The sequence below is a fragment of the Aspergillus lentulus genome (genome assembly GCF_001445615.1).
Source record: "Aspergillus lentulus DNA, contig: Alt04, strain: IFM 54703, whole genome shotgun sequence".
NCBI classification, from domain to species: domain Eukaryota; kingdom Fungi; phylum Ascomycota; class Eurotiomycetes; order Eurotiales; family Aspergillaceae; genus Aspergillus; species Aspergillus lentulus.
In genome coordinates, this window is record NW_028322122.1 from 2,033,564 (window position 1) to 2,047,185 (window position 13,622).

The window sequence follows — 13,622 nt, forward strand, 5'->3', positions numbered from 1 at the left end:
TGAGTTCTATCAGGCCCAAAAAAAGACCGGAATTCAACGGCGTTCAACCGGAGTTCGGCATAGTGTTCGCTGGTCGGTGGCCAACAAGTCTGTCGGTGACTGACTAGGCAATGCTACATAAGCGAGCTTGGGATTTGTCCAAATTCCGGGAAGAGACTGGAGAAAACTAGCTTGCACGGAAAGGAGATGCCTTCCATAGATTTCGTCATTCTTGATCGCGAGAGAAATGGTACAGCCTCTTGGTCCTCTAAGCCTGCGTGAATATACCCGCTTTGTGGACTGACATATTGATCTAGTCCAAGTCCGATTTCAACGTACAGCCTTGGAGACAAAATGCGACCCATCAGCATCGTACAGCGTCATAGATGGGATTTTGCAAAGAACCGATGGAGAACTCGCCGCATGTGCTATCGAATCGGTCGAAGCAGCTGATGCACCCCTTTTGGTCAAATGGACCCTACCAGTACCGAAGGTCGAACATATTCCACGAGCAGATATCCAAAAATTGGATTATTTAGCCAATTTTCTTGAGGTATCATCCAGTGGTCTTCATCAAGGAGTCAAGCTGCTTGTGCCCAACAACAAGGGCTACATCATGAGCAGCCATATCTTCGAGGAGAGACTCCGAGGAGCACCGTATATCCGAAAAGTAGAGGAGTATGTCTATCCCAGACAGTTGGTCGGGCCTCCGGTCCTCTCAGACTCAAGCCTAGCTGCCCTAATTCAATCTGTGGTTTGCTGCATCACGGTCGATGGCGTCAACCCAGAAAGCGTTGCCCAGTCTCTTGATGCTGTGCAATCGCAGCTGAGCAATCGATTGCCACTGCGCTAGCTGTCTCCTACGCAAATTCCACAGCGTCGGCTTGCTGTCATAGGAGAGTTGCGTCCCTACTCCATGTCCTGGAGATGTTTCCAGGCCGCGCGAGCATTAGGTGTTTCCGTGGTCGCATATGGACCTCCTGGGCATTGGCTAGAGGCCGAGTCTCAAGGTTCTCAATTTCGAGAAGCGTTCATCCCACTCGACCTCACAGGTGATGCAGGGCTGCCGTCCCGTATTGTAAATGCCGTCAAAGACTATCCGGAACCGATTGACGGAATCACCACGGTCACTGAATTTCTGCTCGTGGCGGCGGCTCAGGCAGCCGAGCAGTTGAACCTATCTACCTCACCATCACAAGCGTACTCCAAATCAGTGAACAAGTACCAATGTCGGCTCAAAGACGGCTCGAACTCCTGTCTGCTTGTTCGCAGCACAGCGGAGCTTCACGACTTGGTCGCGACCAATGAAGAAACCGTGCCTGTACCAGGGCCCCCCTGGATAGTTAAACCGTGCAATGGCTGGCACAGTTTGAATGTTGTGAAGGCCTCCAACTACGAAGCTCTCCTGGAAGCCGTGCAGAAGGTCTCCAGCCATGCCGCATATACCCGGGCTGCACCAGCAAAGGGAGATCCGCGATGGCAAACGGATGCACTCGTTGAAGAATACTGTGATGGGCCAGAAGTCGACTGCAACTTTGTGCTCTGGACAGGCCAGGTTCTATTTTTCGAAGTAATTGATAACTTTCCCTGCTCCGGGGATGCGGGTGATGGCTCCCGAACTTCAAGGAGATGCAGCTACTGTTTCCTTCCGCGTTGCCGCGTGCCGAACAAAACGCACTGCGCGACTCACTGCTCCAATCGATCCTCCGTCTAGGTTTTAATTCGGGAGTTTCCCATGTCGAGGCGCGAGTCCGCCACTCCAATCACGAATATCGAGAGACTGACGGACAAACGATGGATTTGCACCCGAGACCGAATCCACCAGCATCAGATCCAGGTATCTTCCTGATCGAGATAAATGCTCGTCCTCCTGGATATGTGGACACATGTTCAAGTGCTTTTGCGAACGGGGTGGACCTCTTCGCGCTACAGATTCTTATCGCTCGTGGTGATGAAGAGCGTGTCCACGCCCTTTCACAACCGTTTCAGGTACCACCTCATGTAGCCATCGCAGCTATCCAAGCAGAGCGGTCCGGAACTGTAGTATCAGACGATCCTTGGGGGGATTTGAGGAACAGAGATCCAGCCCTAATGGACCATGTCGTCCAGCACGTTATGAATTTCGAGAAAGGCGAGCATGTAGAGGATCCTAGCCTCGATACAACACCATGGCTTTCGGCTTTCATGGCATATTCGACTGCCAGCCGTGCAGATCTCTTGAAGCTATGCGCAGATGTCAAGGCACGATTTGTTTGCCGCATTGAGTGACCAATATAGTGTGCTTCCGGCTGCATACGTATGAATTGCGGTTGCCAGATATTCTGTCCATGCCGTATATGGCTCTTCCACACGTTCAACTCATACACACGATTTTCCGAAAAGTGATACAAGACAAGCTTAAGAGAAGATCTGGACTGTCCTCGCACATGCCATATTAGCGCTGACGCCCAACACATTACGTTGCTCAGTTGAGTCTGGAGGTATTTCTCGGTAAAATACGATGACCAAACAATATTATTACTTGGCACTCCAAAAATACTAGTTCAATATCTATTGGGTTGGATGAGTAGTGGCTAATAATCATTCTTAGACTATAGTGTTTGTAGGAGGTTGAACCACCACTTCTATACCAACTCATCACAAAAATGATTATTCCCTTATACCTCACCAACCACTAGGTATTTTGAATTGATATTTATATATGTAGATAGCCTAGATCTACTCCAGTCCACTTCATCACAGGCTCCGGATAGACAATCATAATTCTCAGGCTCTCGGACCCCCTTGCATGTCCACACGTGGCAATGAATGCGAGGATTGTCGATCAGTGTAGTGAAGGAGCAACTCCGAAAGGAATAGGATTGTCGGCATTTGCAATATCCTGTGTGGGACAGTCGGTAACTCCGTGTCTTCTCGGTTCCATGCTATCTCAACACCTTTGAAACAATACCAACGATCGTTGTGGCCGGGTTGTTCGTCTGCTCAACTGCCTCACAGTTGCCCTTCCATGTTGCAAAAGACGCCCCATAAGAGGCGATCGGATAGGTATTATCACATTCTATACACAGTATATGTAGCGACAGGCAAAACAATCGTGGATCGATTGGCGATGTGACACAACAATTTTCATAAGCAACCGGAACGCTAACTTCAAGATCTATGCCGCAAGGCCAAGGAGAAAGTTGCTGAAATCGAGGGAGCATGTAGTAGAATCTGAAGAAGTGTAAGCATCAAGACCCCATTCCTTCTTCAGCTGAACCCGCCAGGTCTCGAAGTCCATTTCCTCGCCATCGACCAGCATCTTGCCGCTGCGGATCTCTTTCAATCGCGGGGGGATGAAGATAAAGTACTGGACGTGCTTCGAATTACATCTCTTCTTGGGCACCGCGTCCTCCCCCTCCACCAGTTTAACGCAGTCCGGACAAAACTTCCCCTCCTCCAAGCAAATGGGGCACATAGAAAACCCATCCCGTGTAGGCGCTCTCCGACGGCATGAGCCGCAACATATATACCAGGGGTCGCTGTTGTTCTGTTCCAACCGGTGGGCGATTGCAACTGCATTTTTCAAGTCGCCCGCCCTCATCAGAGTATATTGCAGGTCAGAAAGGTTCGACTCGTCGTCCGCGCCGTAGTCATCGCTGAGGCTTTGAATGCTTCGTTGCACGCAAGGTCGGAAGAGAGCCCGCGCCCGCTCCTCTTGCCCTCGGAGGCGGCAGTAGAGGCCCGAGTACATAGCTGGCGCGAAGGCGACACTCCCAGCGAGGAAGGACTGGCTTTGCTGCGCGAGCCTCTCAAGTTTGGCCACAGATTCTTCCGCCTCTGGAGTCCCAACTCCGGCCTCGACTGCGTTATAGAGAAACTCCTGAGCCAGGTTAGAGGAGGCGAGCTGTCTGATAGTCCCTATCAAGGTGCCACCGGAGGAGGAGGAATATGTATCCATGATTTTCTCCCAACACCTGATTGCCTTTCCTTGGTCCCGAAGAACCTCGTTATAGATTCGAGCGACGGCCATATCCACCTCCGCGGCAATCAACGTCCGCGACCCCTGTCGAGCCACCCGGGCCGCCGTTTGCAAGCTCTCCAACACGAAGTCAAGGTCATTGGTAGCCAATGCGGCATCGGCAGCAAGCCTTGACTTGACGTCTACATCAAATACGTTGATCAGGAGGAATCGAGTCAACTCTGAGAAATCTCCTTCAGGTGCTGGAGTATCGGCTAATTTCTTCAGCAAGTCCATGGTCGCTTCGTGAGCGTGGGTGTCGTTGTAGTGTTGCAGAAGCGCGTAGATACATGTCCCGCAAGAGGGCGCGTACTGAAATGCCTCTTGAAACGCCTCGAACCGTTTCTCCCCTTCCCCCAGCTCCCCATAGATCTCGCCCATATGTTCCAGGCACTTGTGGAGATGTGCGTTCAATGACCTGTCCTCTGGCGACGACTCCGCAATCATCTTCGACAAATTTAGTCGAGTGCTTTCCCAGAGCTCAATAGCTTTCTGCCAGTCATCTTGCTCCTGGTATGTTTCTGCTATCTCACGCAGTGTCCGCCAATCATCCGGATCGAGTTCCATCGCCTTTTGGCAATACTGGAGGGCTTCATCAGGGTACCCTGTTTGGCGCAGGGCGACCGCACATTGTCGAAACCACCGACTGGTCTTTTCAAAGCCACCAAATTCGGCAGCCTCAACTACTTCTTCCGCCGTCATGTGTCTGTCGTGATTGTGGAACTCCTCGCCCTTGATTAGCATCTGATAGCGCCATACAACAGAGGCCATGGGAACGGGATTAGGCAGGTCTTCCCACAGCCATCTCCTGATGCAGAACATTGCCATTGGTTTAAATAAGTTGACTGGCTCATCTTCTGTCGTCGAGATAAACTCCTTCTCTTCCGGGGATAGAAACTCGAGGACGTCTTGCTCTTGCCACCATTGTCGGACAGCATTGATGGTCGCCGTAGGAAGAGCCCAATCGTTTTCCCCAAGCCAGTTCGACATTGATTCTTCCGACCGAAATGCTGTCAACAGCGACTTCGCGATCTCTCTTTTATCCTCTAATGAGCACTCGGACGGGGAAATGGTGAGCAGCTGACGACCCCAGTTCCGCGCAGCATATCGAAGCAGGTGCCCCGAGTCATTGGCCTTTGTTGCAAATTCAGGATCGGTCATTAGTCTTAAGTAAGTCTTTAGGATATGAACTTTGGCTTCGTGGCAATTCACCCCAACGGCAATGTGGCCCTCCTTAGCCGACACCTTGCCCTCCGACTCTTCCCGGAAGAAGTCGCCAATGGACGCATGGCAGAAGGTGACGGTAGTTGTATCCTTTTTTGAGCTGAAGTCCATGAAGAAATCCATGTCGTCAGAAGTCACAGCGTCGGCAACACCTTGTTTCTCCTCCTCGGCGGACCAGTCGAGCGCGTTTAGGTTGATGGGTCCATTCTCTAGCTCGGCCGTCGTAAGCCCATCTTCTCGGTGTAAGGTGAAGAATGACGCCCACTGGCGCCGTAGGGCCCCTTCAAGGTCTATCATGCCGTCCCCTTCAGGTGATTTCAGTCTGAGGATCGCCTCTATGTCTGCCAAGCTCCATGGCTGATCCGCGTAGGTGACCCAGAGCAACGATTCATTGAGATACTCGAGCTCCTCCTCGTCGGAGCTTTCAGAGAGATTGGCTAGTACGTGTTGGAGCATCTGCTTAAGGCCCCGGGGAGCCTGCTTCAGTGCTTGCCGCATGCTAGACTCATTCCGCTTCTTAACTAACTCCTGCAGCATAAGATTTACCCAAAGGAACATGCCTTCCGCCCCAACTGTTAGCCTATCAATGATCTCAGCCCGCAAGTTAGCCGACACCCTTCGCAGAACCAGGGACTTTTTGATGCTGGCGTGGATATACTCGCAGATATCGCCCGAATTCTTCTGCTTGGTGACATGAAGGGTTGGGACCTTAACCTCCAGGCCTTCGAGCAGTTGGTCACTAATATAAGGTCGGCCAACAATGGCTAGCTGCAAGCGCGACTTATTGCTATACAAGTCCCTTGCCAGGCTGAGGAAGGTCCTCCGCTCTTCATCCGGGGTTTCATCCAATGCATCCAGCAGGATATACGCGGTGCTCTTGCTGTCAATATTGGGTTCGTTAAGAAAATATTCAACGAATAGGAGACGCCACGCACTCTCGAGGGTGCTGATCCGTTCATATTCCTCGATAGTCCCGAGATACTTCAGGTATACTGGGTCACTCTTGCAGATCTGAAAGGCCAGGTCTCGCAAAGCCTGATGAACGGACCTTGTCTGGGGATTGTCCCCTTTGAAGAAGAAGTATGCGATAGAAACCAGCGACCTACTCTGAGAGCCTGAAGGAAACTGCTCACGAAGGAAACTGATAATATTTGTCGCTAGAAATGACTTCCCCGCACCCGGATTCCCAGACACAAAAATGATCGGTGTTTCCTTATTAATCCAGGATTGGAAAACATCTTCCCTGCGGACCCAGTCTCCTGTGCCTGGTACATGGGCCTTGTGGATCTTGTCGAACCATTCCCGGGCTGAATCAATCTTGGATGGCCTGAGGACCTGGTTGACGAGTCTCTGCAGGGCCTCTTGATCCACAGCGGCCGCCTGCTTTTGCTCATTCGCGGAGACAATCAGCTTCCCTAGCAGCTCTTGCACTTCCTGTACCTGCGCGCCCATCTGGTTCACTGTCATCCCGGTCTCCAGGACAGTCGCGCTGATGGTGTTAACGGACACAGAAATACCATCAACTACACGGCCAGTTCTCTTCGACTCAGTCAAGGTCTCAGCTCCAACTAGGTTAGCTTCAACCCGGGTGAGCTTGTCAAGTCTCTCCATCGCCGCTAGGATGGCGTCGTCATTACCGAGGAAGATATTCCGTGTGAACTTGAGTAGTCGGCCACGTCGGATGGTCTTCAATGACAGTGCAAAGATCTCAATAAGCGTAACGATGATATCGCTGAGTTTGTCGCTCAGGGCTTCGGAGATGGCTTCTTGTGTATATGCTCTTAGCCGGATCGTGTAGTCCTAGACTTGTTCAGAAACTCCATCTATCCTTTTACTGGTCTTGGTCCCCTGGATCATACCTGCAGCATCTGCATTAGATCCTGAATCGCCTCATACGAGGCCGATACCCCCTTTGCAGCGCCCATCAAATGCAGCACAGCCCCAAAGACCAGACTGCTGGGGGGAATCATCATCGAAGCGGCCCCAGCCGCGAGGTTGCCGAACAGTTGCACGGGGATCATGGCTGACTCGAGAACATCGAACATAACACCTCGCTTTTCACGGAACTCGCGAAAGGCCCTATTCCTCTCATCGATTTCTTTCATGAGATCCTCAACATTGCGAATCTTGCAGAGGAAGTCGACCTCAAGAGTCTCCGCTGTGATTTCGCGGTACTTTTGGATCGCCTTCTCATAAATGGCAGGGAACTGGTCCGTGAGAGCGCCCATGTTTTATGCTAAAAATCGATGCAATTCTCGCAACCCTGACGATCAGGTGGAGCTGGGTTGGAATTGGGTGAGATTATCCTCATTTATGAGCTACTGCATGTAGAGAGAAGTGCGGGGTACTGTCATCTTACTACAGTGAATTACATCCACTTTCTTGCCATGCTTACATACCACATATCTCCCAGCTCATATGTTATCCCTTCAATACTTCTTATATATTGGCTGCCGATATCAATTAGCCCCAGACCAAAACTGGTACATACGACCATAGGGTGTGGAAAACAGGGCTTCCCGTCCGCTCAGCCGTACTTAAGCCACACGCCGGCCGGTTAGTAGTTGGGTGGGTGACCACCAGCGAATCCCGGCTGTTGTATGTTTTTGCTCACCTATTTTTGCTTCAGTATATGCCATTGTTGCCTTTTCTCTACCCTCTTCACTCAGTTCCCTGAACTCACCTGAGTCGCCTGAACCTCAATATTGCTTGCCCATTGACCCTGCTTAACCCTACTTAACCCCTAAGATAGTAGACTGACTGCTTCTGGTAAATATAGATCTTAAAGTATCAGATCCCACAATTCACCAGTGCACAGGTTACCGATGCCTGGAACGGTCACTACAAGCTCAACACATTTGATGATAATGTTATCATTAGCCCTCTTACTGAGGTCAGTTTTCTGCGTGGGCTTTTCTGGCCACGGGAGCCAACAAACTCTAGCCTGCAGGCGCAGTGTTGCCGAGTTAGCCGTGCATGGAGAATATCAAACGCTTGACCTGAGCGAGATTCGGTATGAGAGGATCGCAGAGAACCGTCCTCCGGATGAGCGGTGATCTGAAACATAAGCAATCCTTGTATGTAATTTTCCCCGGTTGTATTAGTTCAAATAAGCAGTATTTGCTGGTCTTAGACCAATATTTGAGCAAAAGCAGCGCCTTGTGCAATTAAAGGAGGAAGGGTATACTTTGCGGCGTCCGTAGGTCGTGATATGATTGATTTCGAGTTGACATCTCGAAGGGAGTGTGCACCGGTACAGCTGGGTACATTGCTGACGCCGAGATTGCCGAGATCCTGAACGAGCCTGGCCGAGTCGCCCAGCACTTTGTCGACTCCAGCAGCAACAGTGACATTCTTGTCTATGATGACACGGAATGGGTCGGCTACATGCTGGGGTCTGGGAGGGACCACGGACTGGGTCACCGATTTGCAGAAATACCACAAGGTGCCTGCGCCCGCACAGAGCTGGGCCATGTTCATAGAACTCATCTACTCCGGCGAAGATCCCAAGGCAGACCACACGCGGAACAGTAACTGGACAGATATGGATTGCACCCGTCGTATAGCGCGGATATATGGAACCTGGGCACCATGGTATGACCTCGAGAATATAGTTGCACAAGTCACTAACAGTTCACTTCTGTAAAGCTATGGGAGCTTCTTGCAGATGATATTCTTTTCGATGGACTGGACTCTGGGAGCAGCACGTACTCTCGAGCAAAACACATAGCACAAATGATACGGCTGCTTGGTCTGCCTCCACTGCAGTTACTAGAACGGGCAGACAAAGGCATTTGCTCTGAACTCTTCTCCAGCAACGGTATGATTTCTCTGCTTCTATATCTCTGGCGAGGACTAACTCTTGAGCCAGGAGAGTTCAAATTGCCAGGTCTAATCCCTTCCGAGGAGTTTAATTTTTCAAATCTTACACCATTTCTCCACGGGGAAGACAAAAGACTTTTCCTTGGATTTGTGAGTAAAATGCTGCGCTGGGAGCCAGAAGGACGGACAACAATGACCCCTGGCTGAACTTCGCGCCTTAACCTGCTGAAGTTTCGTGGATCATGAAAAGATTCACAACAAGTGCTCGGAGGAGAGTCGGCATTCCCCACATGATTTTCCTCCCAAGGCAGAACATTTAGATAATAGTGGGAAAGATTTTGGACAGAGACTCCTGTCTCATCAAGGCAGCTAAGGATGGGACGCCACTATAGCACTGTCAGGGTATTTTTACGGGCTTTATGATGTGGATTCCACGTTCAACGCCCTGGTATCCTTGTGAGGTTGAATCCGGTGCCTACTCTATTATCTATATATATCAAGCTGAGCTGTAGACTTTTCTATTATCTTTAACTTCACCTGGATGAAATAGTTGTGAAGACAAGTGTTATGCTCATTTCTTTATCTACGCGCTAAGTTATTTTAATGACCAGAAGATGGAGGATCCATTCATATATGCTATAATCCAAAACAGTTATTAATGCCTGTCAAAGAAACACAACTCTAAGTTGCAATGGGGCTTTCATACCATTATTAAATCTGTGCAGAATTTGCTAACTTATCATCTGCTAATTGAACATGGTAGTGGATTAGTGGGTGGAAATAGTGGGTCTTCAGTCCTCATGTCAATTGGTTACAGTTGTTCAATGTGGACACTTCATTTTTTGAGAAGATACGTTGGGAGGATATACGAACTCTGCCTATCGAGTTCGGTGAGACAGATCTCCAGGATTTCCATATTGCGCAGAAATATCGGGTTTAGAGCATTATGGTTGGATAGATATATGTAATCAAGCTCGCGTCATCTCCATCAATGCATATCATGGAAGTGTGTTCATAAGTAAATATGTCTTTGAAAGATAAAGCTTAAAGAATCAAGGCTAGCTACAGAGGACCAGCACAACATAAAATAGAAGGATAATATCACTGATATGTCTCTTGTTCAGCTCTTTCTTAAATTAGTGATATAACCTCATAATGGGGGAGACATATTGCCAAATGAAGTAAATTAGGAGTTAGAGTTTTCTTAATACATAAATATCAATCCTTAAATCCTTAAATATAGGGTTAAATCGTCACATAGAAGAAGGCAAATAATCTTAGAATTCAAAGTTACTTTGGCATTGGCATAGAGAGGGTTAAAGATGAGATATCATATCCCAGTAAGTCAAATTAATGAGTCAACAACAACCTGCTAATCTATGCAAGTCAAATAACTTAGCACTTGATAAGGACAGAAAATTTTATAATTATGCAATCAACTCAGTCAGTCAGGGATAGTACTAGACTTGATCCCTAGCTTAACAATGGCAGAATATCTCAAAGTGTAAGAAAAACTTGAGGATATTACCAAAGATCTAAGTGCAAGACAGTTGCGGGGTCTATTCAATGTTAATAGGTTTGATCTATTCATTGATGTTGCACATGTCTTCTGAGATGGGTGGAGCAGTCACTATACTTTACAGGCCAGACCAAAGTACCTACTAACATGATACACAGTCAATATATTTGATTCGCTGAAAGGTTAAGATCTCAGGGCACTAAGGTGGTACTTTTTACTGTCCAATGAAATTAATCTTTCCCTGTTCACAGCCTCATCACCTTTAGTGTCAGGATTCAGGGGAAATAGACAGGGTCTTTTAATACAACCAGGCCATCATTGTCCCTCGCGTCAACTTTCCTCTGAGTCACCTGCTGAAGGTGTCGACGAGGCTCATACCAATCTTTTAGTTCTCAACATTGGTCGCCTCTTTTATATGTACCTTCGAACAAAAGCACAAAATGATCTCAAGTTTGGCTAAGCTTGTCGCGTGGCAGGATGCTCAGAGGTTGACCCCGCATGAGCGAGCTAATACAGGTATGGAGCCTGGAATTGATATTATTGCGCCGGTATACTCCGCTGACACGCGTCTTGATATAGCAACGGAAGAAAACCGGGGCGTATACAAGCTTAAAAGTCGGCTTTCTGATGTGGAACTGGTCCCCTTCTATACGGGACGGTGCGATGAAAATGCCCAGATACAGCAGCTTTTCCAGCAGGGTCGGTCAAGAATAACGGTTGTTCTGAGTGGGTTAGGGGGCATCGGAAAGACACAAATTGCGCTGAAATACGCAGCGGTTCACGAAAGCGAGTATGATGCTATTTACTGGGTGAATTACCGAAGCATGGACACTGTTAAGCAGAGTCTTTTCGCAGTTGCAGAGCGAATTCACCACCAGAACCCTTCCTTGCCGGGCTGGAAAGAGGTTTTAGAATTGCAAGATATTGAAAAGACATCATTAGCCGTGATTAACTGGCTAAGCCAGACTCACAATGACAGATGGCTCGTCATTTGCGATGGTTATGGCCAGGGTCCGATGGATGATTCCAGCCTTGAGAACTGGAATCTGCATAAAATGATTCGAACCAATCATGGACACATACTCATCACATCTAGATGGCCACAATCAGACGGGGTTCATCATATTTCAGTTGAGAAGTTTACGGACATGAGCCTTGGCGTGGATTTACTTCTGAAGTGTTCCAAAAAGCCAGCCCTGTGGGATGGTAAGTAGGTCTATCATCTTTGCATTGGCTCAAGTATTGACATGGCTTCAGATCCGGATATACAACGACTGGCTCAAACATTAGATGGCCTTCCTCTTGCTCTAGTGGCAGCGGGTACATATCTACGCCACTATCCATACAGCTGTGCAGAATATCTGGATGCATACAACCAATCGTGGCTCCGGCTGCTGAAGAAGACACCAACATCTGAACAATATGATCTTACTCTCTATTCAACTTGGGATCTTACTTTAGATCGAATTAGCAAAGTCAATAGACTTGCTGCTATACTCTTACATTTCTGTGCTTATTTTGACAATAACGATCTCTGGTTTGAGCTCTTCCAGATGAAGAATGAGCTAGAGAAGCCGGAATGGCTCCAAACGCTCACAGCAGATAAGCTTGAATTTGGTGACGCTGTGCGAATTCTCCATGAGCACGCCATGATCGAGCTCCATGGTGGAGTGACAGATAATAGGAGTGGTTCAATTGGCTTCAGGATACATAACTGTGTGCATTCCTGGACCATCCATGTCCTCAATAAAAATTGGGACTATGGGATCTCTTCGCTGGCTTTGGGCTGTATTGCCAGCACAGTTCCACACGACGGCACTTCATACTGGCATATATCGCAGAGGCTGCTAGCTCATGCGAACCGCGTTATCGATCTCTTTCATCAAGAGAAGCTCACCAAGGGCTATACAGTAGGCCAGGTTGAGCAAATACAGACGATCATTAACTTCTTCCTTACGCTAGGCAGACCAGAAACGGTCAGGGAGATGTGTATAAGCCTATATGAGCAGCTGGAAGAGTCCATTGGTGATATAAATACATACCGTCATCCAACAACACTTATGCTCGCGTGGGACATGATTCAGACTCTTTCAAGTCTCGGAAATTATGACCAGGCGGAAATCTGGTGCAATCGTGCCCTGAGCCGGTTAAGCGACATTCCCAATGGAAGGCGATTGAAACGGCTTTTTATTTATTTGATGGCACGGAATAATATGTCTAGAGGACAGACGGAAAAGGGCACGCAGCTATTGATCGCAGGCTTAGATGAGTGCCAAGATGAGGGCATTTCCGCTTTTCCATCGGAAGAGTATCTGATGCCTGCAATATGGGTGCCATATCTCTTCAAGGAAATGCCGACGGACTTGCAAACATGGCTTGGAAACTACATGAATCAGCAAGGGACGGTCACGATGGACAATCGTCAACCATCCTTCAAATACCTTTGCACTCAGATCTATCTTTTTCTTTCCCGGCATGATAATGGCACGGCCAAGGCTCTGCTCGCCGAAGCTCGGGAAATATTTGACCGAGTAGACTCTGCCGACTATGCGAAAGCCTGCATGTTCCCTACCCTTATGGCTCTATATATCAAACTGGAAGATCAGAGGGAAATACAGAGTTTGTGTGAGGCAGCATTCACTGGGGACTGGGAGACACTGTGGCAGAGTGATTCCGAACACTCCTTCCTTATGGCTTTCACGAGGATCTACGCACATGTGACATGCTGCCAGTTTGATAAAGCTGTAATTGCGTGTCAGAAGACTCTGGACAAGCTAAAAGAGTCTCAAGTGCCATGTCCAGTACATAGATTTGACGTGCTGTTTATGCTGGGATCAGTCTTCATAGCCCAGGGAAGGGTTTTTGATGCAGAGGAACACCTGACTGCAGCAATTGACTTGACTGCAGCAATTATAGGACAAGCAGAGAACACGTCATACCGCTTCAAACGTCTTACCGACATGATGGATTATGTCAGAGAATGTTATGAACAGCAGGGCGATCAAGCAGGTGCTCAAAGGTGTCTGAAATTGGTACAAGGATGTCGCTCCGAGCGACTAGGGACAGATACTTAGATTT

The 13,622-nt window shown here is 48.5% G+C and overlaps 3 protein-coding genes and 1 non-coding gene across 4 annotated transcripts; 3 read left to right on the forward strand and 1 right to left on the reverse strand.

Moving 5' to 3' along the window:
- Positions 1 to 186: 186 nt before the first annotated feature.
- On the forward strand, positions 187 to 2,247 carry ALT_1961 (uncharacterized protein; the record flags this gene model as incomplete). The annotated part of the gene is made up of 4 exons (XM_089599237.1): positions 187 to 229; positions 297 to 793; positions 857 to 1,549; positions 1,606 to 2,247. 4 exons carry the CDS (start codon positions 187 to 189, stop codon positions 2,245 to 2,247), a joined length of 1,875 nt encoding a protein of 624 aa, XP_089456383.1.
- An 889-nt stretch (positions 2,248 to 3,136) lies between these two features.
- Positions 3,137 to 7,431, reverse strand: ALT_1962 (uncharacterized protein; the record flags this gene model as incomplete). Its single annotated transcript, XM_089599238.1, has 2 exons — positions 3,137 to 7,003; positions 7,063 to 7,431. The coding sequence occupies 2 exons, from the start codon at positions 7,429 to 7,431 to the stop codon at positions 3,137 to 3,139; spliced, it is 4,236 nt and encodes a 1,411-aa protein (XP_089456384.1).
- Positions 7,432 to 7,692: 261 nt separating this feature from the next.
- ALT_r015 lies at positions 7,693 to 7,808 on the forward strand. The gene has a single exon (XR_016293725.1). It is a non-coding gene; the product is annotated as an 8S ribosomal RNA (ribosomal RNA).
- Positions 7,809 to 10,984: 3,176 nt separating this feature from the next.
- On the forward strand, positions 10,985 to 13,618 carry ALT_1963 (uncharacterized protein; the record flags this gene model as incomplete). Its single annotated transcript, XM_089599239.1, has 5 exons — positions 10,985 to 11,750; positions 11,802 to 12,690; positions 12,766 to 13,261; positions 13,304 to 13,340; positions 13,392 to 13,618. 5 exons carry the CDS (start codon positions 10,985 to 10,987, stop codon positions 13,616 to 13,618), a joined length of 2,415 nt encoding a protein of 804 aa, XP_089456385.1.
- Positions 13,619 to 13,622: the final 4 nt, after the last annotated feature.